This window comes from Harpegnathos saltator, unplaced genomic scaffold (genome assembly GCF_003227715.2).
Source record: "Harpegnathos saltator strain DR-91 unplaced genomic scaffold, Hsal_v8.6 scaffold177, whole genome shotgun sequence".
In the NCBI taxonomy this organism is placed as follows: Eukaryota; Metazoa; Arthropoda; class Insecta; order Hymenoptera; family Formicidae; genus Harpegnathos; species Harpegnathos saltator.
In genome coordinates this window covers 166439-193313 of record NW_020229958.1, presented here as the reverse complement: position 1 = coordinate 193313, position 26875 = coordinate 166439, and the positions used below count along the sequence as shown (strand labels likewise).

General features: G+C 47.8%; 1 protein-coding gene across 3 annotated transcripts; it reads left to right on the top strand.

Annotated features, from left to right (window-relative positions):
• Positions 1-224: 224 nt before the first annotated feature.
• Positions 225-26639, top strand: scaf (inactive serine protease scarface). Of its 3 annotated transcripts, none has more exons than XM_011140124.3 (11): positions 225-483; positions 20465-20570; positions 21194-21325; positions 21425-21693; positions 22322-22682; positions 22789-22994; positions 23221-23670; positions 24142-24296; positions 25011-25291; positions 25558-25808; positions 26407-26639. In XM_011140124.3, the coding sequence occupies exons 2-11, from the start codon at positions 20474-20476 to the stop codon at positions 26572-26574; spliced, it is 2370 nt and encodes a 789-aa protein (XP_011138426.1). In that variant the 5' UTR covers positions 225-483; positions 20465-20473; the 3' UTR covers positions 26575-26639. The 3 variants fall into 3 exon arrangements, with proteins under 3 accessions (XP_011138426.1, XP_011138425.1, XP_025153231.1); XM_011140123.3 differs by lacking the exon at positions 225-483 and adding an exon at positions 7465-8094; XM_025297446.1 differs by lacking the exon at positions 225-483 and adding an exon at positions 19534-19602.
• Positions 26640-26875: the final 236 nt, after the last annotated feature.

Genomic DNA, 26875 nt, shown 5'->3' with positions numbered 1-26875 from the left:
CAACGGACACCGTCAAACGATCACCCTGTAGAAACGCACTCGAGATGCGTGGGTAACGTTGGCCAGTGTACTCTCCTTCTTCCTCTCTCCTCTCTCTCTCCTTCTTCCTCTCTCCTCTCTCTCTCTCTCTCTCTCTCTCTCTCTCTCTCCCCCTTCGTCCCTCCCACCCTCCCTCTCTATCTCGATTTTTTTCTCTCTTTCTTTCTCGGTGGAGAGCGGACGAGAGTGTCAGGAATAAAATTGGCGAAGAGGCATCGGGCAACGCCGAGAGGAGTCAATGTAATATGTTGACCAGCATAGGATATCGAAGGACGGCGCGGATCCGCGGACGGGCACCGGACCGCCAGGTAGGGGGGCACCGGCCAGATCCGGAGGATGGTATAAGAGAAGAAGGGATACGAAACCAGCGCCAGTTATATTGACTTTCTTTTAAGCGACACGCGCGTTACACACGTACACACTTCGCGGGAGGATACATATTAAGTAAGTACACGCAGAGCGAAGTTTATTTGTCTCGCGCGAGCGCGCGCCGCTCGCGTTCGAGAGAGTACCCGGGCGGCGCGAGTACTCTCTCGCAGCGCGTCCTCTCGCGACCTGCAGCTCGCGAGATACGCTGAGACGAAAAGTGCCCGGCATTCGCGACCGTAAGAATTGCATGCTGAAGTCATTCTCTCTCTTTGCTGTACATCTATATATATATACACATATATATATATATATACATATTTCTTTTTTCGCTCCTTCCGTGTCTCTCCCCGTCTCGGAGAGACCGCCACCTCTTCGCGATGAGCTCTACGGCTGCAGTGTTACTCATGACGGCTTGCATGTTGCTACTTTACTATCCCTCTGTCAGGGCAGCCAAGAGACACGCTTGGCGCTGAAAGTCGCTATAATTTGCGGTGAGACTAACAAAATTTCCTTCCTCGCGGAGTGCGTCGCGGCGTATCCTTGCCCGCGAACGAGCGATTTGTTGATAACAACAACAACCGGCGCCGAAAATCCCGCTTTTGACGACGTGCTTTCGATGAACTGAGAAGAGTTGCTTCCCGCTCAGTCAGGGGATTTTCCTCCACCTCGCTGCCGGTTTTTGCGAGTTTTTCGCGAGTAAATTGCCGAGATCGCGCGTCCGTCTCTGAGATTGTCGGGGCTCTCTCGGGTCACTCGTTCGGTCGGGAATTAATTCCGCCGGAATTTGCGCTTACGATCCGCTTACGACCGATGGAAGTAACAGTATCCGTTTTGTTCGCGCTTATTCGGTATGCGGCGCGTTGCTCTTACGGCTCTTGCCGAGCGGAGATCTCGGCCGCGGTTGGAGTTTCATGTAGATTTTTATGACTGTCGGGCAAAATTGCTCGGATGAAATTTCACTCGTCGCTCGTTTTAACGCAATCCCGGCCGTTTGGTCGAGTGGTCAAATGCCAGAAAAATTGACAGATCGCCGGTGATCTTCGAGCTTCGAGGCGTGCGATGCTTTCTCTTCGATTAACGCATAATTAAGATTCGCATTTTCGGCAACGTGAGTCATATGGAACGCGACGGGACGAGAGACTTTCAGCGCAATTGGAATGCTTTGCCGAAACATTGGCGGCATCCGGGGCAGCTTTTTATGTCGGCATCGCCTGAATGTTAATGCGGACACTCGTCCGGCGACGAAATCGTCGCCGCTCGTGTTGTCTCGGAGATAGTCGGAAATTTATGACAATAGTGTAGAAAATCAGAATAAAGATTACAATTGAAATACTGCTTATGTCGCGAGAGACTCTCTGATCATTCAATATTTTCTCAAGTCGCTGCATGCAGTGAAGCGCGCCAAGATTAACTTTGCACTCGAGGAATATTTTCACGTTTCCTTTCACCAACTCGATAATTAAAACATAATTTCTATATTCTTAGAAAAACTGCAAAGAAGGATATTTATTTTTTTTAATGTTGTCACTACATTTTATTGTTTTATTGCTTTCTGTCTTTAAATCTTTTCCATGCCAGCACAGCTGGCATTCCGAGTTGTCGGAATAAATATTCACGCCAGTTGTGCTGGCATTCCGAGTTGCCGGAATAAATGTTCATGCCAGTTGTGCTGGCATTCCGAGTGCAAAAGATAAATCGTCGATGAAGACGGATATTTTCTCGAACAGACAGTTCAAAAATCCTGAGATTGAGTTCTAATTCGAAATCCGTGACGCAAAGGGAAGGGAGAATTCGCGAAACGGAAAATTTGGCGAGCGAAAAATTCCGCGAGCGTCGGTTTTCGGCAATCCGTCGCCGAGTCGTGCGGGAAAACTTTTTTATATCCGAGGCACGAGAACCACGCCTGCCACTCGAACAAATAGCGCAGAACAAATATTGAATAAATCGCCGATAAATTTTCACGATGTTTTCTCGAAACGCCGCAATTTATTGCGGTCGCTTGTTGTTTGCGCGCGAGCCAGCCGCTCGTTTTTCACTGTTCCCTCCCATCGCGAACAATAAGACATCCGTAAGCGAAATGCGTAAGCGACGAAAGAAGCGGCGTCGCGGTGGAAATTCCGATTTGAATTTCGACAAGATGCGGCGCGATCTTCAAGAGCGACGCGTCTGATCGGCCGCGGCCGTTTTTACGCGCGCTCGCTCGCTCGTTCGCTCGCTTTCTTCTCTCGTAATAGGCTGTCGTTTGTAATTTCGAGCGGACCGGTTCGCGCACATACGTATCAATTAAACGCGCGTTCGCAGCGCGGAGAGAAAGAGCGGCGCGAAGAGAAATGAGGGAGGAAGGGAGAAACGCGGGGTGGCTAATAAGTTCCTCGTCGCTGGGACCTTGGCTGGTCGGGCCCGCGTATCTGAATCATGCTCTTTTTCTGTTTTTTCTCCTCCTCCTCCTCCTCCTCCTTTCGGTCCTTCTTTTCTCTTCCTTTTTTTCGCGTTATACCATCACCGTTCACCGTAATTCATCGGTTTTTATTGTGCGTCTGTGGGTTGATTGTTCGGACCAGGTCCCAGGCAGGATTAGGTAATCGCGATGGAATCGATTCCGAAGTTCCCTCGCGCAAACACACACACACACACACACACACAACAGCGTGTACGCACATTTATACGCGTGTGTGCGCGCGTGTACGCTCGCTCGTCTCGTGCCGAGCAACGAAAAGCCCGACCTCTCCGATCGACCTCCCCGATCGACCTCTGAAATATTCATGAGGGTCGTCATAAAAAATACTTCTGTTTGGAAAGTGCTATTTATCTCGCTCTATACGCTGCGTCTCGCGTCGTCGTCGTTCTCTCTCCTCGGGAGAATTCAGGTAAAATGCACACGCCTCTATACGGTATCTCCCGTAAAACCCGGTCCGAATTCCACCGGCGACGACGACGACGAAGACGACGACGACGACGACGACGACGACACATCGCGTCTTTTAATCTCGATTCGCGTCCGAGAAGACTCGCGCAATCCGAGCGACGTCTGGACGCTCGCAATAACGATAATGACTCCGCGAATTACGTCAGATCCTGCGAGACACCGGCGCGCTAATTTCGACGGTTGAAAGAGGATGCTCGCCTGGCGGGGGAGGGGGTGGGAAAGCGGAGAGCTCCATAAGTGACCTCAAGATCGGATCGTAAAAAGATTGTCACGGCGGCACGGCGGCAATCTTGCGAAGGCAGTTAAACGCGAATTTGGATGTGACGTTCGCGAGAAGAAAGAAAACGCCTGATTATGTCGCGGACTCGATTAAAAGCACCGCCGCGCGCCGCGGCGATTGCGCGGGTTCGCGCAGGACGTGCGCGCGCGGAGGAAGCTGCGCGCGAATGGATCCTTGCGGCGGTCTCTTGCACAAATCACGTAAATAACGTCGCTCTTGGCGATCCGACTCGCCGATTTTTCGCCATCGTCCGCGTCACTTCCTGATGGCCAGCGCGCGCTGGACGAGCAGTCACACTATATTCCGCTTGCGTCAATTAAATTACCATACGCTTTTATTGAATGTCCGCAGGCTCGGGTATTAATTATGAGATATCCGCGCGGCATGTGTCTGATTTCATATGCATTTCAGATGGACGGGTAGAAATTCGTTTCGGGAAACCGAGACGGCATTCCTCACTCCGTCGTCCAATTAGCAGCTCCGGCCATTTCGCTAGATCAGGTCATTTTTTCGCCCTAGTCGCGGCCGTCGGGATTCGGCCGATCGATTTAGTCTCAATTCGATCGCTCACTTTCCTTTTCGCGAGATTTTTTAACGACCGCGGTGGCATTCGGAGCGCGAGTTTCTTCGGAGCGTCTCGAGCGAGGTGACGCGAGGAGGAAAAAATAGGCAGAGAGAGAGAGAGAGAGAGAGAGAAGATTTTTAGCGATGAATCATTCGCAAAATCAGTAACTCGCGATTTCGCGCAGATTACGTGTCATAAAGCACGCGTGTTTATTAATCCCGCCTCTATAAACTCACTCGTGGAGAAGGTGCAACAGACACACTCGCCCTCGTGTGTAGCGTTACCGCGGTGGACACGCTATTTCAACAAGGCGCTCCTCTTCTTCTCTTCCCGCTGCTCTTTCGAAGAATTAAACCGCCGCTCCGTCATCCACCTTTCGGCGAATCACCGGCGGATGCGTCTTCGTCTCGCGTATTCGTATATGATAATAACGCCCGCGTGTATATGGTAATAACGGCGCGAGGAGAATAGACGACGAGTAATCGTCGAAAAATTTGCATCGGCTCGCGCGTGCAAGGTGCAAGGTGCATCCTCTCTTCCGCGTGCGGCCGAACCGGCTGGCTCGGCCGCGTCATTCGTTGTACCGCGACGTTTTATTTATCGATTGCTCCACGACGAAGTCTGGATCTACCGTTCTGGTACCACGATGCGCAAAACGCGGCAAGAAAGCGTGGCTGACAGAGTGGTAATATAAAACCGTGAAACAATTTTCAAGAAGTAACCAAATAATAGAGATGTGCGAATCAAGAATTTCTATGTCGAATCGAGTCGAATCTATGAAATTTCATTCGAATTCGAATCGAATCGAATCATTAAAAAATTTAACATGACTATTAAACGTGCAAATAATGATGGAAGATTTTAATATGAAAGGAAATATTGATATTGTAATATCATCTTAAAGTAAAATATATATTTAAATATTTAAAGTAATTTATAATTACGTTATTAATTATAAGTTAATTACAAGTTAAGGGTTCAAACATGCGTAACAGATGGCCCGTTTTGCAGCTGATGCGCGCAAACGATAATGTATTTGATTCCGATTCGAATTCGAATAGTTCGCACATCTCTACCAAATAACTCTACCAAGATACGAGTCGCAAATCGCCGAGTGTGAAAATCGCCAGGACGAAGAGGCCCCTCTTTGCAAGTACCGCTCGTTTGTTGAAAACAACGCAGACGCTACATTTCTCGCGACTCGAGCGGGCGGACGAACGGATTGACGGGACTGCCGTTAGCCCGGAAACGCCCGGGTGAGAGCGAGTCGAGGCTGCCGGATGAAATGATGATCGATTCGGCCTCGCTCATCCTCGTAAACCGATCCGGAGTCGTTGCTCGAAAGACACGGCGATGTTTGCGAGCGAGCAGCCGACCGGTGGCGCGACTTCTCAAGGCCGCCGCCGCTGCTTCCTCGACGAGAGGCCTCTCACGCTCGAGGGCGATTAATTGTGCGTTCGTGTACCGTTGGCGCACCGCGAAGGGAACTAATTCGAAAACGGGCCTCCCGCGGGGTAGCCTGCGAGTGTAAGAGAGAGAGAGAGAGAGAGAGAGAGAGAGCCGCGCGCTCTATCCGCGTCTTGCTTTCTCTCATTTTCGAGTCTCTCCGGCGCGGCGCGCGCAATTAGTCAGGCTATTAGCGCTCTCGCGCACCTCGCAATTAGTCACTCGCCTCGCGTTGCGACCATCGCGCACTACCGCGGCTACCGCATTCTGTTCCTCTCTTCTCTTCGCTTTTCCTTCTTCCCCGGCGTTCTTCCTCCATGAACCTTCCTTCGTGAAGCCGAGAGGACGTTCTCGAGAATCAGTGCGATTGGCCGCGCGTCGCGGTGATAGATGAACTGATTTAATAGCTTCAAGTATAATTAGCTTTTTAGCAATTTTAATACACGTCATCCTTGATATTTCATCCGGCCGAGATCGTTTAATTAATTTATTTCAATCCCCCGTGTCTTGTTTGCTTTTCGCCTGCTGGTCCAAGCGGAGCCGTAATATCTGGACCGATGATGCGGCTTCGATCGTATCGAAGGCAAAGTTGATTCAGGACGAAGTCGGCGGTAAATGAATAAATAATATCGCTTCATCATACGTTTCTCTTATACTGACCTCTCGTTTCTCGTTTCTTTCTCGCCCAAATCGTAAGATCTCCGATCTGGCCGATGATGGAGTGGCCTGATCGAATCGAAGATAAGGACGAGCCGACCGCGCGGTAGCCCCGCGCGCTCTTCTTCGTCGAATCCTAAGGAGATATTAACGGTTGAGTGATCGGCTTCTGAATAATTAAAGTATCGGAGATATTTCAATCCCTTTCCTTATCGTCATTGATTCCCTCAGCGTCGGACGCTTCTGAACCGTCAAGTCGCGCACGTCGTCGGTGCTTGCCTTATCGACGTCGAGCGGTCGTCTCATTATTGAAATCTCGACGCGGCATTCGGATCCTCCTCCTGAAATTTGACTCTTGTTTCCCTCAGGAAACTCGCCTGTCCGCTTGCAAATTTTTATCGCGATTTAGCGGTCATTAGGAGAGACACCTGCAATACAAGGTGTTTAAGAGACTGTTAAGATGTCATTAATAAAAGATTGAGTACGCGAGTTTCGCGCAGCATCCTTGCGATGCGAAAGGGGTCAATGGCGATGCGATTTCGATAGTAGTAAACGCCGAATTCTTTTGCAAGACGCGCAGCAAGGAGCAGGATCAGAAACATCCTCGTGGCGTAACGTTTGTCGCTGGTCGCCGGCGTCACAATCTCCCGATAACTTTGGCGATACGATATAACAATTTTTTTTTTCACAGCATTATTTTTTTTTTCACAGCAATGGACAGGAGAGAGAAGGCTCGAATCGTAGTAACCTTTAGTTTTCGAAATGTACGTTGTCGAGTATACAACAAAAAGGACAAAATTCTCGGGCAGATATATTCCTGCCAGTCTGTGATCTCCTCTTTCTCAAACGACAATATTGACGAAATAACGACCTAGAAAATAAATGCAAAAATTTCACAATTTAGAAAAAATTGCACAAATTTCACGAACGCAATAAATTTAATCTCCATCAATTTTCATTTAAAGTATCCTCATTATCTCCCTCAGCGTTGAGAGCAGCGTGTCGCCAAAGTTATTCTATAGGAGTCTCTCCCGGTGGTTTTACGAGCAGTCGACGGGTCGCGTCCCCGGCGACCCGGCGGCGTGTCGCCTCGTTTTGCCCGGAATGGCGTAACTCGACGAATTATGAATAAAGTCGTGTCACGCGGTTACGGCCAGAGAAGGTCGATGCGTGTAAAATAGACGAGTTGCGCCAGGATATTCGTATTCAAATGTCGCCGGTGGCCGTTCTAATGACCGATCAGTCACAGTTCGCTCGTTCGACCTGCGGAGAGAAACGGGTGTGCGCGCAGTGGGAACGTTTGGTATTTTCTCCTCCTCGCACGATCGGTCTGTCAAAAATCTGCACGCGTCGTCGTTGTCGGTGTCGGTTCTTTCAAGTATAACCCAGGTATCCGATATTTGAATTTCTATCATTGTGTGAGACATATATTCGTTTTATTTCCTTTTTCTTTGCTTGTTCGCCCCTTTTTCTTTCCCTCTCCTAAAGAATGCCGTCGATCTGTTGTTGCGTATGACCGTTGAAGAAAAGCACACAATTGCAATAAAAATATTGAATTTATTCTTGCTTCTAATACCTAACCATTCCTATCGTACGAGGTGTGAGGATTGCATATGAAAATCCGAAATGTGCATTCGGAGCGTTGAAAAACAATAACGATCACAGTGAGGTCGATGGTGGGGAAAACGATGTGTTTACGTGTTTGGAAGATAGAGACGCGGGTCATAAAAACGATGTCGCGATAGAGGTAGGCAGTTAGTCGCTGTTGGACGCCCGAAAGAGACGTGCCATCGCCACTCGTGTAGAAGATCGGTGAGTGTTAATCAAATCATTGTTTTCTAATGTTCATCGGATGGCCGGGCTCGAGCATTGTTTCCCTTACGCAATTAGTTGATTTCTCTTAATTCCAAATACCGTGTAGTCGTGCGTTTCCCCTTCGACACCGGTCCGATTCAGATGTATCCTTGGTCGCCAGCCGGGCTCGCCGTGCGTTTTCCCGGGGGGTCCGGTATGACCTAAGTCAGAGCTCGGCAAAGTTTACAACTTTCGGCCGATTTTCAGAAGCTACGCCTTCTCTCTCTCCTTACCGCGCAGCGGCGGATCCAGCAACTGATTAAAAAAAAACGCGTCGGCAATAGTACTGGGTGACGAGGAAACCTATTATGCTACCTTCTAATTATAAAAATATAAGAAAAAAATATATATGTACTTATACAAGTATATATTTGTACAAGTTTGTACGAAATATTATACGTATAGTTGTATCGATACATCAATTTTTCAGCCTTTGAGATGCGTTAAAGGAGCGCGCTGTCAACGCTAACACGTTATTTTTTCGATCTTTATCGCTTATTACATATACAAGGATTGACAATGACGTGTTAACGCTGATCGATGTGCTCCCCGAACGCATCTTCAGTAGGCACCACATAGATGCGCCTTATGATCTCAACGGTCCTGAGGTCGCGAGCCGCGATCGTCAGTTGCTGACGATCCGCCGCTGCGCGGTAAGGGGAGATAGAAGGTGTAGCTTCCGAAAATCGGTCGAAAGTTGTAAACTTTTGCCGAGCTCTGACCTAAGTGATCAGAGCCAGCAGCTGAGAGGGGGATATCTCGTGCGCTTTCCTTTGATGTCCATTGTACCTCTTGGTGCTGGATGGTGAGCTTTAGGCTGGGGTACGTTGGTGATTTCCTCGTGCGCTTTCCCTTGGAGATCACCGACTGCTCGCTAGCGGTTCGAGTGTGCGCACATATCCATTCGGACCGCCATTTTTTTTAGTCAATTATCGCGTGAGGTAATTGGCGCGAAAGCCTAGACTCGAAGATGTTGTGCCACTCGGTGCGTCTCCGTATCTCGCTCGACCTCCACCGACGAGCGTTTAAATTATATTACGTTTTTATTTTTTTTTTTTTTTTACGCTATTTATTGCCTTTTGTGTTTATTACCTCGACTGCTCGTCTATTCATTCGGCTCTTAGTATGTATGCATAAGGCAAATAAACAAAAGAAGAAAGGTCATGTCTATAGGAAACCGTTCCCATGTTATTTATACATCCTATACGTTACTCTTACAATTGTCATTTATTTCCCCGCCGCGCCGTCGATACGCGTTACGTCGAGCGCATCTGAATTGCGAGGATCTTCTTCGCCGGTGTTATCCACGCCGCGGTAATAAAGGTGATGCAAATAGACACTCGTGGGATGTTCGCTCTTGCGTCGGGAGGAACGTTCCGCCGAACGGCTGCTGAATACCGAAGACGTTAAATATCAAGAGATGTGAGAGATGAGAGACGTTTATCAGTGCCGAACATCGAGCCGATGTTTCGCGATATTTCTCCTCAAGGATCCACAGCGTGGGTCTAATTAACAGGTAATTAAAAAAATGTCGTGGCGAACTGTTCTTCCTCTCTCTCTCTCTCTCTCTCTCTCTCTCTCTCTCTCTCTCTCTCCCCCCCCCCTCCTTTCCCCCCTCTCTCTCTCTCTCTTTCTTTCTCTCTCTCTCTCTCTCTCTCTCTCTCTTTCTCTGCTGGACAGATACCGTGGAGTTTTCTACGCGGGCTCGAGGTCCATTTGAGGTGAAGTAGACGGACAGGCGTGCACAACTAGATCGATCTATTATCTCGATCCGGAACGAGATTCCGTTACGACATCGTCGCGCCATCCAATACGGCAAGCAGAGAGAGAGAGAGAGAGAGAGAGAGAGAGAGAGAGAGAGAGAGAGAGAGAAGAGGAAGAAAAAAAACATTAGCAACACGTGAAAGTGTCGAATAAAAATGAGACTGACGGCCGGTTTCTTCGGCGCTCAGCGGCGGTCTTTCGGTTTATTTGACCCGCGGATTACATATGCGAGAGTAGCTACGCACAGTTCGGTAGCTCAGCACGCGCGAGCGAGTATCTCATTTAAAAGGCAGAAGCGGGTTTAGAACACTTCGGCCTCCCACACTCCATCAGTCATTCTCTCATGTTTGACGACGCGTTCGGCGCGTTTACTCTCTCCGTTTGTCCGACGAGCGGACGAAAGATGTTGCCTGTATGTTCTCTCGCATGTAACACAGCTATATGCTACGCTACCTAGCGCAACTACGCGTCATCTCCTCGTATCTTGGACTTTCGCATCGCGATGGTTGACCGAAGTCCTAAAGGATATCAGGATATGTATCGAATTATCGAGCTGAGAATTTTGCCGCCTTTTTGATTTGCCAGGCTGAGGCAACGTTCCACGTGACACTTGCATAAGAGCAAACGGAAATAAGAGCAAGTGGAAATATTATTTAAAATTGAAAATTAAGAATCAAGGATTAAGCATTAACATCCGCTACATGTTCAGGATGAACACACTCAACGAACGCCCTCCAATTCCCAAGCAAATATTCCGGAGCGAATATTCTATGACCTTTTCCTTCAGATAAATTATTTTTAATTTTACCACACCTTTTTCTAGCAGAGCAAGGATAGATTGCCAAATTTCTTTTGCTAAAGAGCATTATTGAGTTTTCGATAATGCACACGAGTTTCTAAGATGTAGAAAATCTGAGAGGAAAGGATGATAAATCAAGGTGGCATGTTGATGTTGGTCCTTCGCCTGGGACATATTCTACAGTAATTTTCACCGCCAAGGATATCTTAAAATTCTCTCTGCGTACGTGACGTTTGCACGAGAAACACGGACGCGAAAATCGACCGGCCACGTTTAAGGCCGGAATAAGGCGCCGAGAATCAAGCCTGATCGATCCGTCCGAGCGGCCGGGCGAGATCGGCGCACACACCGTGGACTGTTACATCTGCCGGCGTTTCGAAGAGGTTGTAAGGAGGTGAAATTAACCTGGCGACGGTGGCCACGTCGCGCGGGGCCTGGTCCCGAAAGTCGCGCGCGCGCGCGAAAGGTACGCGAGATTCGGCGACAGACAGAAAATACCGATCGCAGCGGAGAAGATTGTCGGGTTTGATTCACGTTGGCGCGCCGCGTCGTCTCGCCAAGGAATCCGCACCTTTGAACCCCGGCGATCGGTTTATGCAATCCTGGCAAAGCCGACCAGTTACCGTGCCAGTGTCACGGATGAGTTCGATATTTCGCAAGTCCGATATTCGTGGGAGTCGGGAGTTTAATGCGACGACGTGGAGATATAATCGAGACGGACGGACGGGCACGCGACGACGACGACGACGATCGTCCTCGGATTGCTTTCTCGTCTTTTGCGTTTCGCGCGGCGACGGCGGGATCGGCTGGCGCCGGATCGTGGAATGCAAATAACCGGCGAAAGTTCACTTAATTATGAGGTCGATTGGTTGTTATCCGGTGGAAAGCTAGAAGGGACCAGAGCCGTTCGATTCGTCAGCCAGCCGCCCACCCTCGCTCGATTGTGTGTTCCCTTGCTCTCGGATTAGACCGGACACGCGCGCGCCGGATGTCCTTTCTCCGCTAGAAATTATTCGACGTTACATTTTACACGCGGAGAGAAATTTAGTAAAAATCACCGTAGAATTTTGCAGTCGACGAATGGGTGTCGCGATATTTATATTTGAGGGAATGCATTTTTTTTTTTATTAAAACTTTACTTTGCGCTGTTAGAAAATATGGTAAAATTCGCAGGAATGTAAAAGATCTATAAACTACTCCTTTCTTATGTGTACGTGTAATTTGTCGCAATCAATGGTACTAATTCGTCGCACGTCAATTCGTCAATTCAACTGCGACACGCATGGGAAACGACCGCGCTCAAAGTGAATCCGAGTCAATCGAAAGCAAGATTTACATATTTACACTCGCACGCCTCTGTGTTACCCCTTGAGATGTGCGAACTACTCGAATTCGAATCGAATCTAATGTAATTCGATTCGATTCGAATCCGAATCAAATACGTTAGCGCTTGCGCGCATCGGCTATAAAACGGGCCATCTGGGCCTTGAACCCTTAACTTGCAATTAACTTAACTTATAATCAATAACTTAATCATAAATTATTTTAAATATTTAAATATATATTTTACTTTAAGATGATATTACAATATTAATATTCCCTTTCATATTGAAATTTTCCATCATTATCTGCATGTTTAATAGTCATGTTAAATTATTTAATGATTCGATTCGAATTCGAACGAAATTTCGTAGATTCGATTCAATTCGAATTTGAAAAATGAGATTCGATTCGATTCGACCCGACATACAAATTCTTGATTCGCATATATCTAGTTACCCCTTGACATTCCCGCAATGTCGTGGACAAAAGCATAGATATTACACGTCGCTGTCCCCCCGACACGTCGACAGCGTCCTCGTCGTTCGCGACGAGTCCGTTTGCTCCAGCCGGAAAGAGAAAGACGCGCGCTCGCGCTTGTGACATGAGACGCATCCTTTGTACGACGGGAATAATTTCCGAACGGCGATGTTCGCGCGAGCAAGACGGATTTCATAATTCACGACGCGGATGACATCAGAGAGAAGCCTTATTATTTAGCGACCTTGCTCCTTCCTTGCCAGCGCGCGAGCGTGTTCTCGCGGTGCCGAAAACGGCGATCCCGTGCCGACGAAAAGGAACTTTCCCGAGAGCAAAATGCATACCGGTGCGACGGTAATAGGAGGTCAAATTCCCCGGCGAGAGGCGAACGCGCTCGAGTTTCCGGGAAGCGACGCCCGACTTTTAATTTCACTCTTCGCGGCCCGTCGCTCTTATCCCCGCACCCGATCTCGCGGCCCCCGCGGACGACGGAAGCGCGAATTTTCGACGGCGACGCGATAAACGCGGATATACACGCGGAGAGGAGAGGAGAGAGAGAGAGAGAGAGAGAGAGAGAGAGAGAGAGAGAGAGAGAGAGAGAGAGAGAGAGAGAGAGAGAGAGAGAGAGGGAGAGAGGCACGCCGGATGCGCGTTACGTAAAGTCGCCGGCAGAGAAAAGGAGAAAGAAAAAGAAAAAGAAAAATCGCGCCGGATCGAGCGATCGTGAAAGGGAACGTGACTCGCGACGGATCGGAATCCCGCGTTATTGAAAAAAAAAAAAAAAAAAAAAAAATAGGGTGAAGTCGGAGCTTCCGCTTTCGCCGCGATTTTTCGGCGACGCGCGACATAAACACGCACGTCACGTTCGTCTCCCGAAAAGAAGACGAAGAGACGCTGAGCGGAGTCATGACGCGTGCTCTGGCCTAGGCATTTACATAAAAAAAAAAGAAAAAAGGAAAAGAAGCGAAGAAAGTAAAAGTACGACACTCGGTCGCTCGGCCGACTTCGCCGATCTCGGTCGGGTCTACTCCTCCTCGAGGTTGTCGTCGCTGGTCCTCCTGCTTCTCTGTCGAGGTTGTCTCGCTCGCGAAAGATACCGGGACGTCGAGATCGAAGGATAACGTCCGCCTTACCGTACGTGGACTATGCGCTATCCGGAGTGGAAGGCGTTTTGGAAAGTTAGACCGACCGTTTCTTTTTTTCTTCTTCTTCTTCTCTCTCTCTCTCTCTCTCTCTCTCTCTCTCTCTCTCTCTCTCTCCCTCTCGTTTTCTTTTCACGTGGTGCACACGGCAGGATATACCCGAGCGACCCAGAAACCATAGCCGTAGCTACGGTGTGTGCTCGTCGTAGACAAGCGACCGGACGGGGAAATTGAAGGGGATCCGAGTCACAATGCGCCGTCCGAGCGTCTCGCGGCCATAAACGTCGATTCGCAGAGAGTGCTGACGCAACAGAGGGCGGCTGACTTCATAGCTTCGTTAGACGAGCATTTATTATGGTAGCCGCGAAGATATATCCTTTTGTCCAGGCGTGATTGATGAGCCGCTAAGCGAGTGTTCTATCAAGCTAGATTGAAAGGTTCGACGCTAAAGAGGACCTCAGCGCGCACATTGTTGTTCGCGCGCGAGTCGCGCCTCGCTCGCGCTCTCTTTCGCTCATTCTTCCGAGAGCCGTCGCCTAACGCACCTTGACACGCCGACTGCCAAATTACTTCATAGTTGGCGCGTGAAAAGAATCCAGTAGAACATCACTCGCCACCCGCGAGCGAACCAACGCAGAGTTCTTTTCTCAGTGACTCGTGACGAAATGATTATTTTTGCCGTGTGAGTTTTGCTCGATAATGGGCATACAATTAATTAGCGTTGAAGGCTAAAGAGCGCACAACATGTTGGCGTCGGAGACACACGATTCCGCAATGTTCGACATGACGGTCGATGTGGCATGTTAACTTGAACTTTCGTGTAACCGTGTAATTTGGGTCGTTAATACCGCGAGCTCTCCGCGAAGAAAGCCGATCGTGTCTCTGCGGAACCGCCGAGAAACCGGACTGATCGTTCGATCGCGACGTGATCCATCGTGAAAGGGGTGGATCTACTACGCCGAGCGATCGGTGACGCGCTGATAAACGACGTGTCTTCGCGTCCTCGTCGAGGACCATTCCGCCGAGACTCCGAGACGGTGAATGATTGCAAATTTATGAGAACATAAAAATTCCGCGAATATTCGGCGGATATAATCACGGTGGATATAAGCGATGCCTCTAAATCTCCGAGTACGTAACTCGATCTTTCGGCTGAGTCGCGCGCGACGAGGATGACGCGGAGGAAGGTACGGCGCTTGTTTACGGTGTTTCCTACGGCCGGGGCAATCGATGAATCTTGCTGCTCTCCTCCTCGTTTAATTGTGTTACTCGGACATGGCGGAGTCTCTCTCTCTCTCTCTCTCTCTCTCTCTCTCTCTCTCTCTCTCTCTCTCTCTCTCTCTCTCTCTGGCAGCGACCGAAAGGTCGGCGATCGGCGAAAATTAAATGACGAACGATCCGTTGCGTTCGCCCGACGACTCTCGCAGCGGGCCGTTTAATTACGGGCGGAACGTTGATTGATACAATGGCATAATCGCGACGTAACCTCGGATATCTAAAACAACGTTCATAAATCAAGGCATCAATCAGGCACCGATCACGATTTCGGTGATTAATGAGCGCGATATCAGAACTCGTTTAGAGATTTACAGCTTCATTTAATTATCAGGCGTTTTGTACGAGACGATGCGTTACGTCTCGCAGAAAGACGTCCCGCTGATGCAAGAGATAAAGGATAAATGAATTTGCATCAATTAAAGACGGACACTATCGTCCTTGTCAGCCTTGTCAGCTTTTTCCCAATCGCGCGAGCAATCATTGCATTATTGCGAGATCAGGCTGGCCGTTATTTGCAAAATCGCTGCGCCGAAGATGGCCAATCGGCTAGCTCGCGATAAGCTCGCGATAAGGTCGCGTGACGGATAAGCGCGCGTAAGAGAAATATATATCTCAACAGGCGGAATTAGCACCCGGCTGTTAATTATGCGAGCGTCTTAATTATGCGTATAGCGCGGACGCCGGTGTATATCGGTGAAAGTACTTATTGATTGACAAATCGAAAGTAAGTTTCTACTTGGCAGCTATTCGGCCAGCGATCGGCGTTATTAATGAGGACGTGAATATTTAAGTATTTACGCTGTATGCATATCACACCCCCCTTCCCCACATTGCAAAAGCGCGTCGGTCGAAGCGCCAGTCAAAATCGACGGATTATTTATGCGCATTCGAGTCGCGAGGCACAGACATGAGGGAGAGCGAACGAGCGAGAGGAAAAAGAGGAGAGGAGGGAAGCACGGGAAGCAAGGGAAGGGAAGAGAAAGGAAGGAAAAAGGGAGAAGAATTTTCAAGCTGCTTCTGCGCGCGATGAAAACACCGCGAGAAAGAGAGAGAGAGAGAGAGAGAGAGGGAGGGGGGGGAGGGGGAGAGAGCTTTCCCGTAGCCGCCTCTCCGGCTCCAGATTCGGGTTATTAGGATGCGCACGGATTTACGCGGCTTCGACATGTCTGATTTGTGCGGGACCCGGGTAATCTGCGTAATTCAACGTAGGAGAGAAAGTCCGTAGCGTAGCTAATGTATACGTGAAAGCGGGCGCGCAGGGCATGCGGCTCTGTAAAATAATATTTTAGCGGTCGGAATGTCTCGCGCGAGCGGACGCTTATCGTGAAAATCGAACGCATCGTGAATTTTCGGCGTTCCGCTATATACCTACCCGCCCTCCTGCCTGCCTGCCTGCCTGCCTGCCTGCCTACCTGCCTACCTGCCTACCTGCCTACCTGCCTACCTGCTCACCGCGTCTCTCCTCTCGCGGACTTTCTCCTGGACCGGCCACATCAGGCGCCGTTAATCCCTCTCTCGCGCTCGCGCGCGTCCGCCCGCTCGATCGGCGTTATTATTTTTATCGCGACTTTAATAGCCGGTCGATACCTCTCCGAGCCGCGCCGAACGGCGGAATGCGCGCGGATTGAGGTCGCATCGATTCTTGTTTCCTCCTCTTTCCGTATGTGACTCTCCGCCGGCCGGAGCCGAAATTACCCGCGAATAGTAAAGTAATCGCTTGAAGGATTCGGCGGGCGGTCGACGCGGAGACGCGCGAAAGGTCGATGGCGCGATGTTCTTGGCGTTCCTGCGCTCTTCCCGTTCCCGTGAAATTTGATTGATCAGATAAGGGGACCTGTTAGAAAGAGAAAGAAAGGGAAGGGAGGGGAAGTACTTTCTTACGAAAAGTGGAATTCTTGGTCGATAGATCCTGCTTCGGTTAAGACACGTGCCAAGCTGATTTCACTGAGATCTTTCCTCAAAGAGGTCGCGCGACCTTTTTCCTCGATTCTTCTCTTCTTCTCTCCTCTTTTTAGCGTTTATATTATGCTCTATGCTAATTATTATTTCATCACTCGTCTTGATGATTAAGTCTCGAAGATAAACAATTTTGTGTTATTTATCAGCGTGCCTCTCGGCTGTTAGCGTCGTTATTTATGAATACGTCCAGCCTTCCTCACGCAGTTGCCTGATAGTAGAAAATGCGTTACGACCGTGGCTCTCGAATATAAACGACGTATCCAGATTCACAGCGACGAAATAAAACGCTGGCCGGTCGTCCGGCGCGATGGATTATTAATGCAAAAGTCGCACGAGCGAGTTTCCCTTTCTACTCGGCGCTCGGTGCCCGGTTACATCACATTACAACTTATTCCACGTGGTGGCTCATTTGTCTCGCGGAGAGTGAAAAGGAGTAGAAAGCGTTTCGGGCTTTTTTTCTCTCGAATTAGTTACCGATCGCGGCGATTAGAGCCGTTTAATTTCACCGAAAACCGACTCCGCTCGTCGTCGCGAGCCGAACGTCGTCGTACATTACGCGCGCACCTTACGCACGTCGGGATTTCCCACGATGTAAAGTAAATAAACGTCCCAATGATCCCGGACACGTCCCAGTATCCAACCACTTTGAAAAAAAAATTTATTATTTATTTTAACGATAATGAATGAAAGTAATAATTATTGTAAAAAAAAGACACTCCAATATTTGACGATTAGTTGAGAAAAAATCTAGCCAATTTGATACTTTTATATTAAAATACACATTAATCAAATAAGCATGCACTTATGGTTCGGCAAAATAATGGTCGATCGTTAATAAATTCATTAAGAGACAGCATCTTTATTTATATTATTTCCCGTTAGCACATGCTAATTTTCTAATTACGCTCACAGACACCAGGGCAAATTATATCCGGACATTGGACCATAATCTATTTCGACTGTCCGGTCATTGGTACATTAATAATGCGCTTCATTACTCGTATAAATGTTTCATTAATAATTATAGATATATACATTGGTTTAAATCATTTCTCTATACTTAAGGGAATCTTAAGTTTTCGAATAAATGCAAATATTTGTATCAAAACTATTCTCAATATTATATATTATATTTTTTGTGACGACCCGTAGGTCACTCACAAAAAACACAATATATAATAATTAATATTTAAATGTACTTAAACGTCCGGTTACTGGGACATTTACCTTAACACCGCACGGCTAATCGCGTCGCGTGCGTACGGTAATTTATCCAGTCAGTTGCTCGATCCGGAGCTCACGGCAAGCCGAGGCCTTCCTGGGGAAACCCGCGATGCGCTCACCCCTCGAGATACCCGAACCACCCCCCCGGAACCGCTCGAACCGCTGACCTCCATGACGTCGAGAGTGTTTTTGCGGCTGACTTGCGCGAAATTCAACAGGATGTATACGCATCTCGAGTGATATTCATCACGGATGTATGTTCGGTCGACTCGGCATTTTCTGCCTCACACTTTGCGCTCTTCGACGCACGATGACGAAACAGTATTCTATCGACACCTCTCTCTCCTCGTCTCTCCTCGCGGTTAGTTAACGCGTGATCGATGATCTAACTCGATCCTCCCAGCGAGAATTTGGAGAGATTAATCCCGTCGTGCCATCGCGATACTGATTAAATTAGAGGATTAATTTACGCCACTAAGGAAAGATGGATCTTCCCTTTGTCATTTGAAAGACTCTTGAAAAGCGATAGAAAAACAGCAATGTTTAAAAAGTAGTCGGAAATGCTCGAGAGCTAAGATTTGTGCTCGAGGTTTGACGACGAGAGTGAAAAGAATGGAGCTCAATGACCGCCGCGAGGATCTCTCGCCCGCTGACAAAAGTCCCGCTTTTGATGAAAATTTTTATCCGGTCAAACACAAATTTGAGAATTTTCCGAGCAACGGGACGTGCGCGATTCTCCCGTTACGTGCAACGGGAACATTTCGTTCACCGTTTCCCGTGGCCTTGACCTGACCTAATCCAGCGACAGGGATGACATCACGCTGAGACAGACGGATGTCTACCTGCCACCTACGCTGCCGGCAGCATGTAAATAGGAATCGATCTCTTTGCACAATCCGGGCCACCGTATAATTCTCGTATGAATATCCGCGCAACAATGATCGCATTGTCGGCCCCGTCGAGCGGCGGATTATTTCATCGTTAGACCTAACCTAGCCTAGAAAAACACCAGGAGCCGGACTTCCAGCGCGAAAGTGACACCCGACGTCCCACGCGTTGCGTTTACGCAACATCGTCGGGGAATAACACGCGTAAACGCGTAATCGCAACGCTAAGAGTCGTATCTTGTAATCGCCGCCGGTCTTACGGACCAATCGGCGTTACATCGCGCTTGTCGTCGAGGAATCATCGTTACAGCGTATACATAATCGGCCTGCCGTTGACGCGCAGGCTTTGCGAAATAGCGAGATAACGCGTATCAGCGACGATTTATGTTGCATTAGACTCAGCTTTCATAAATGACGAATGCGCGCGCGTGTGCGCGTCGTGTCGTTAACTTTCTACGTGGACTCACGAAATCGTCAGAGAGCCGCGAAACGGCGAACGAAGTCCCCAAGTCGTCGCTTCGCGTCTAACGATGATCCTTGATGACGGTGGACGGTGGAGATGAGGTCGTGCGGCAAGAGAAAAGACACGGGACGCCGTTCGTATGTTTTCACGGTAAATATGGAGCAATAATGTCAATATTGCAGTAAAAACAGTAAATATCGAAGAATATCAAATCACAGCGCTATGAAAAAAAACATCGCCGCGGAATACGGAGGTCAACATGGGAAGGCCGTTAATTACATGATTACGTGGAAGGCTGCTAATTAGTGTATATTAAATCTCGCGTATACTAACTCTTTCCCCGTCTAGCCGATTCTGACAGCTTCCCGCTTGAATGAACATAAAATCATCGCTGAAGGAATCGGAGGGTAAAGAGAGATAAAGAAGGCGATTTACACGCTGGTATTTCGCGTTGCTCCTTCGTCGTCTTTCGTCGCTCACCTCTCCAGGTGGGAATCCTCGTCCCACCTGTGTGCACACACGTAACCGAAGGTTGGACACGCGCGAATAGATTATACCTACGCGCGAAAAGAGCCTCGTTGTTCCTCGACATGTCGAGGAGGTCTTCATGACCATAACGCGCTGATCTCCCCCTCGGATCGTTCGCTTCGGATTCTGCAATCGCGCGCGCGTCGTTCTAACGCGGACAGGCACGCAATAAAATTATAATAGGAAACATTTGCGCGATAATAATATAATTCACCGCGCGGAGGAAAAGGAAAAACAGCAAACGTTGCTGCGAGCCGCGAATTGCGACGCGAGGTGTGATCGCGAAGTTGCGAGCCGATCGGTTTTCATTTTCGAGAGTGCCCAGAGGTTTGCCTTTCCGTTTGCTCTCCTCTTTCTCCCGCTTTCGTGCTTCTCTTCGTGTTTTCTTCGAAAACGCCGGAGCGAAGGAACGAAAGCGCGTATTCGCGAGCACGAAGGGGAACCGCCGTTTAACGCCGCTTGGCTGTGTTTCGTTATTTTCCAGATTTCCACGATGAGGCCACTGCTGGAAATGCTACTAGTCGTAGTAGCGTTAGCTACGCACACCCGTGGACTCCCTTACGGAGAGCTGCCGTCTCAGCTGCAAACGCGTCAGTATGAAAACACGCAAACACGGAGAGAATTTTGCAGTAGGAATTAGCGTGGAGTGTTTGCCTCAGCCATGTCCATACGTTGCCTTAATTCATTATATCTTTCATATGTTCTCTTTGTATCTTCGAAACTGAAGTCCCTACTTTGTCCCGTGTTTCTCAGAAGAATAAATTTTGCCGACGCTCTACTGACGGCGTTACTAAAAAAAAAAAGAGCACGGTACAATTGAAGAGAATTCGCGAAGAGAGAAAACTGCAATATTCTCTCCGTTCTAGGAGATTCAACGTATTCAACGTATTCCTCTTTTTTCCCCCTCGACCGGACGACCTCAAGCAAATTTTAAATTCCACGACGACGTGTCCCCGACGCGCCTACGTCAAGAATAATCATCCGATAATTTAATAATGAGTGTGTCTTTCGGTGCGAAATGAGGAGCTCGGGCGGAAAGATACGAGCTTACGAGCGGTTCCTCACGGGATGCGTTCGCCCACATTTTTGCGAAACCCGTTTTATTCCATTGTCGAAATTACCAAGATAATTCAAAGAACGGAGAGACCGAGGAGAGACACGATTCCCGAGAACATTTCTGAGCATTCACCGAGTCAACCGAGTCTCGTTTCAGAGGGGCAACTTGTCTGGTACGGTGACGGCCGTGTCTCCCAGGCTCAGAGCAACGCCTTTCCCAGCTATAAGGAAAATGTCGTGCCGGGACAGATAGGCCAAGCGCCATTTAATTGGGACCAATCGCAGCAAGGTGAGTAACAACGATGTCATGGTACTTTGCTCACTTGGCTCGAAATCCGAAAGAGAGCCAAACCAACCGTTCGCATTTTACTGCAACGTCTTGACGCAGAAGCATTCGTGGGATACGAGACGCACGCTCCGTCCGCGCCGCAGCAGCAACACCAGCAGCAGCAGCAGCAGCATCAGCAGCAGCAGCAGCAGCAGCAACATGATTCCGATTACGTGTATCAGCCCGATCAAACGCTACAGTCCTACCCTAACTCCCTGAACGACCTCACGATCACTTGCAGAGGTCACAACGAGGTCTGCGTCAGCAAGAGCCTGTGCATCGACGGATACGTGCATCCCCTGAAGCAGGGATTCATTCGGCCAGGACAGGTGAGAGGTCGCTTCTTTCGCAGATCGTCGCCGCCGATATTTCTCTGCTTACTTATGTTATCTCTGCTTTATTTATGTTATCTATAACTACGTTTACACGGCGAACGTTAATCCGGATTAGTAACTACCGTAGTTGGTTGTAGTCTCGAATCCGATTAGAGTATATTTATTTTTAGATCTAAATAGAGTATACCAATCGGATCAAAGAATTCACTAACTACAGCTGTTACTAATCTGGATTAACATTGCCGTGTAAACGTAGCTATTGAGAAATCATCACAAATTTTAATTATTGGATTATTTGATATATCGCTTATCGTTTTATCGTCGAATTTGATTGTTTTACTTATTTATTTTATTTATTAAAAATTATTTTATCTGTTACCACAGACATACATATTGACATATTATTTATTTATTAACATTTTTTATATAGTTATTTATTGTTTTCTTTATGATGTGTACAGTATTGCTTTCTTATACGAAAACGTGAAATCTGTTCCGTTGAATTATGTCATTGATGGAACTCTTGTACTTTAGTTAAAATGTACCTCGAGACGAACGCAAGGAGTATGCCTTGGAGTATGCGGTTCAGGTTCTAAACATTCCTGACGACTGTCTCGTATAGGTGCAAGAATGCAAGCTCAGCCACGAGACGTGCTGCATCGTGCGATACAACCTGAACAACTCGCCGTACGGCAATGAGCAGTTCAACACGGTGCTAAAGGACGATCAGTACCATCAGTACCCGGAGCCCAGTCTGGAGAACGATCAGAAGTACGTCCCGTACGGCGAAGACAATCAGGCGGACGTGGCCGAGCTGAACCCGCCGTTAGGAAACGACGCGGAGCTACAGTCCGGGACGAACGACAGATACGCGATCGACTCCGCTGGTCGGCCACATGACAACGTGAAAGCCCCGGAGGAGGTTCCCATCGACTACAATCAGGTGCCGGCTGGCTCGAGCCCGCAGGAACAGTTTCGACAAGGTATATATTACGTGATCCTTATTCTTGATTTCACCGAAGTCAATGAATACGGCAAGATCGTTGTGGAGCAGGAGTATCCTGTTGTTAAATCGGGTTGACATTGCAGGCAGCGCGGTCGACAGCGAGCCAGTTTCACCAGCAGCTAATCCTGCCGCCAGCGCGAATCCTCCAATCTTCCAGTTTCCCGTTCAATCGGGCTGTGCGGCTGCCTTGCTCTGCGTGGAGGAACAGTATTGCACGTTGGAAGGTGTCATCAGCCCGGAACCGGTCGCGCTCACCAGCAAGCAGCTCCTACGACGTGTCCCGTTGAGCGTAAGTAACACGGAATGTTAGATGGACAACTGTTGCAATTGCAACAAATCATATTGTAAAAATCATACTAAATTTATACTAAAAATCATATAAATTTTCTAAATAAGAAGCCAAGACTGAGCAAGCTGAAAATAATTAATATATTAACGATGGTCAATTAAAAATAACTTGAACTGACCTAAGAGAAATAATAATAACTGGATGTTCGATTACTCTCGACCCACAGAGTTGCAGAAACCGTGAGACCGGAGTGATCGGCAAGTGCTGTCGCGACCCGAACTACGTGGATCCATGGCCGACGGGCAATTTGCCCGCTAACTACACCGGCGGCTTCGACGAGCAAGGTTTCCCGACGTTCCTCAACATCGCGAAGGTGCGGCCGCCGACGAAGAAGCCGCAACAACCCACTAAGACGATCCCCAAACCGCCGGTGAAGCCGCCCGTTTTCCCTGAGACGCCGCGAGTCCCTGAGTTCCACGAGCAGCAGCCGACGAACGTGGTGCCGGATGACTCCAACCTGAGGCCGCACGTGCTTCCGATCCCGACCCAGGTGCCGATTGCGGCCAGCACTCCTGCGCCGTTCACTAAGAAACCGTACGAGACCGACTCGAGCGACCAACAACCTATCGCCCTGCTGCCGCAAGTGCCGAGGAATCCGTGCGGCGTGAGAAATTACGTAAGTCTCTTCGGTATCGTCTCCTTCGGACGTGTGGCGTCACGATGATGGACATTGCTCCCGTTGATGGACATGCGATCTCAACTGTGAAACGAAAATTATAAATACGCGGCTCGTTGATACGCAGTGAAAATTCGAAAAGGGACCTAAGGGGCGGGCACTGACTGATGAAAGGAAAGAATAGTCAACGTTGTTAGAATGATAGTTATCTTTGGCCTCAACTGCTATGCTTTTGTTTGCTGTTTTGATAAAACTGTGGTAGATATACACATGAGATTATTATCGCTAATACCATGGGTAAGACTTGTTACAAAAATAGTTCTAATTACAATTCTTTCGTTACGCAATAATAGTTACAGTTGTGCAACGCTTTCTCAGTGAAGGAATATATTATATATTATATCAAGTATTACGTTTTACCTGTAATTATTATCGGACATTTGGGAATTTATCTGACTGTTGCGTGTTGAGGATCAACGGCCGACCGGCTTCAGGGAGACCGACGCGGCCTTCGCGGAGATCCCTTGGCAGGCGATGGTCCTCTGGTCGCCGGAACGTAAGATCCTGTGTTCTGGTGCGCTCGTGGCACCGGACGCTGTTTTGACGGCTGCCAGCTGCGTCAGCAGGTAACGGCAACTTCGTAGAAAAAAGAAAAGACGATCGTAGAGATGTACGAACTGTTCGAATTCGAATCGAATCGAATCGAATCTAATGTAATTCTATTCAATTCGAATTTGAATCCCTATAATTCGAATCCGAACAATTCGAAAATTTCGAATCGCGAGTATTCGAATACGAATCAAATACATTAGCGTTTGCGCGCATCAGCTACAAAACGGGCCATCTGGATCTGTATGTTTGAACCCTTAACTTGTAATCAACTTAACTTATAATTAATAATTTAATTATAAATTACTTTAAATATTTAAATATATACTTTACTTTAAGATGACATTACAATATCAATATTCTGTTTCATATTAAAATCTTCCATCATTATTTGCACGTTTAATAGTCATGTTAAATTTTTTAATGATTCGATTCGATTTTATTCGATTCGATTCGAATTCGAATTTAAAAAATGAGATTCGATTCGATTCGATTCGACATAAAAATTCTTGATTCGCACATCTCTAGACGACCGTTGTTTTTCCTAAATAATAATTTTTTTTTTAATGAGCATCTTAATGTACATTTAATATCTATATATTTTAATGTGAATTGTTTTCTATATTCTATATTTCTATTGTTTTGTAATTATCCTATTTCTTATTCCCAATCCGAGACCTTGGGTCGACTTTTCTAGAAAGAGAATTAGTCGATCAATCAATTCTTTTCAGATTCTCACCGAGCGAAATCTCCGTGAAACTCGGCGAATGGAAGCTGGGCTTTGAGCTTAAGCAAGAGGAACCATTACCGTTCGAGATCATCAACGTACGGACGATCAAGTACCATCCCGGTTACGTGGAGGGACTGTCCAGCAACGATACCGCCATGTTGCTCTTGGAGCATCCTGCGTCTTTCAATTTACATATCAACACGCTGTGTCTCCCCGAGGACTATCAAGTGCAAGAAACGTCGCAGTGCATCGTGACTGGATGGGGCAAATCGATACTGCAATGTAATGCTCATAATTCACTTGCAATTGCGGAGGAAGAAGATTATAGCTATTTTTTCTTATAAATTTCTTCCCATCTCATTATGTTTCCCGGCGATACCGCAGAAATGGACTGTTAAAAGAACTTATTCTTGAAATTTTTTGACAATAGACTTGAGTTTCTAAAATAGTGCGTATGAAACGACAGGATAAAAAATGAAGGATCGGAATATCGATCAGCTTCTCGATTTCTATGACACTCTACATTCTATCGATGCGTGTGATTTTAGCCCATTACGCTGGCGCTATTATGCACATGGTGGACGTGGACCTGCTGTCGCACGAGGTTTGCCAGAACCGCGTGCTGGGTGCGGAGTCTCCGATCAACATCGCGAACAACGTGATTTGCGGCAAGGCGCGCGAGGAGAACAACATGTGCCAAGCGGACATCGGCGGTCCGTTGGCCTGCTACGACGGCAACGGAGCGTACCATATCGCCGGAATTTACAGCCAGGACACCGGATGCTTGCCCACGAATCAGGTATGTACATGAAAAAGTATCATCTACATGAAAAATTTCGCATGATCTAATTGGGTCCTAAGCTGGAATTCCCGAAAGAAATTATAGACTCCGATTCAATGCAGAATCAATGTAGAAAAGTTTCAGACGGTCTATTTTGAGGAAAAGCAAAAAAAATTCGCTCTCTCCAATGTCTTTTTAAAGACTTTTTCCTTTTTCCATACAAAACACTTTAAGTACATATACATTTTACAAGGATAAACATAAAAAAGAATACAATGTTTAAAAGTTTGTAAATTTCTTAAAATTTGAAAATTTAACAAATGTGGGTATTTTGATGGAAATTGACGCAATGCTTGGCAAAAGTTGCTACATTTTCTACAATAAATTTCCTGAATAAATTTGCACACAAACGATTGATGACATTACATGTCGAGGCCAACTGCCGCGAGCAATTGAGTGCGATTTGACGCACAAAGAAGACATATCTTGGACCTGGTGGCAAAATGCCTCATCATTTCTAATTTAACATTAATTACTCTCGCGTGTCTTACGGTTCTCTTCGTTCGATCGGCACCGCGCTTCGTCAGGCAGCAGATCTGACTTACGCGTTTCCCAGGTCGCAACGTTCGCGCCTATCGACCTCGGCTGGGTGAAGCAGACCATGCACCTGCCGCACGGGCCGGAACCGAAAATAGACGTCGCGCAGAGTAGCATCATCGATGAAGGATACGATTACCGGAAGAGCAACCTGCCGGCGGGCAATCAGTACCTGCCGCCTGTGTAAACACGCATACATATACACAATGTATAGCGTAATTTCTCTTTTCTCTCTCTCTCTCTCTCTCTCTCTCTCTCTCTCTCTCTCTCTCTCTCTCCCCCTCTCTCTCTCTCTCTCTCCCCCTCTCTCTCTCTCTCTCTCTCTCCCCCTCTCTCTCTCTCTCTCTCTCCCTCTACTCTTTTTCGATTACTTATTCATTCATAGATGTTGCGATACGAGAGGGAAAGAAAGAGAGTGAGAGCGACGGTCGCAGTCTTCCTTTTCCTTCTCTCATTCGATTTATTAGCGACGCTTGTAGCACGCATCG

Coding starts and splice junctions, on each gene's coding strand:
- scaf (XM_025297446.1), top strand. CDS start 19,549: ATGAGGTCGTGCGGCAAGAGAAAAGACACGGGACGCCGTTCGTATGTT. Junction 25,292..25,557: donor GGGCAAATCGATACTGCAAT/GTAATGCTCATA, acceptor GTGTGATTTTAG/CCCATTACGCTGGCGCTATT. Junction 25,809..26,406: donor GATGCTTGCCCACGAATCAG/GTATGTACATGA, acceptor CGCGTTTCCCAG/GTCGCAACGTTCGCGCCTAT.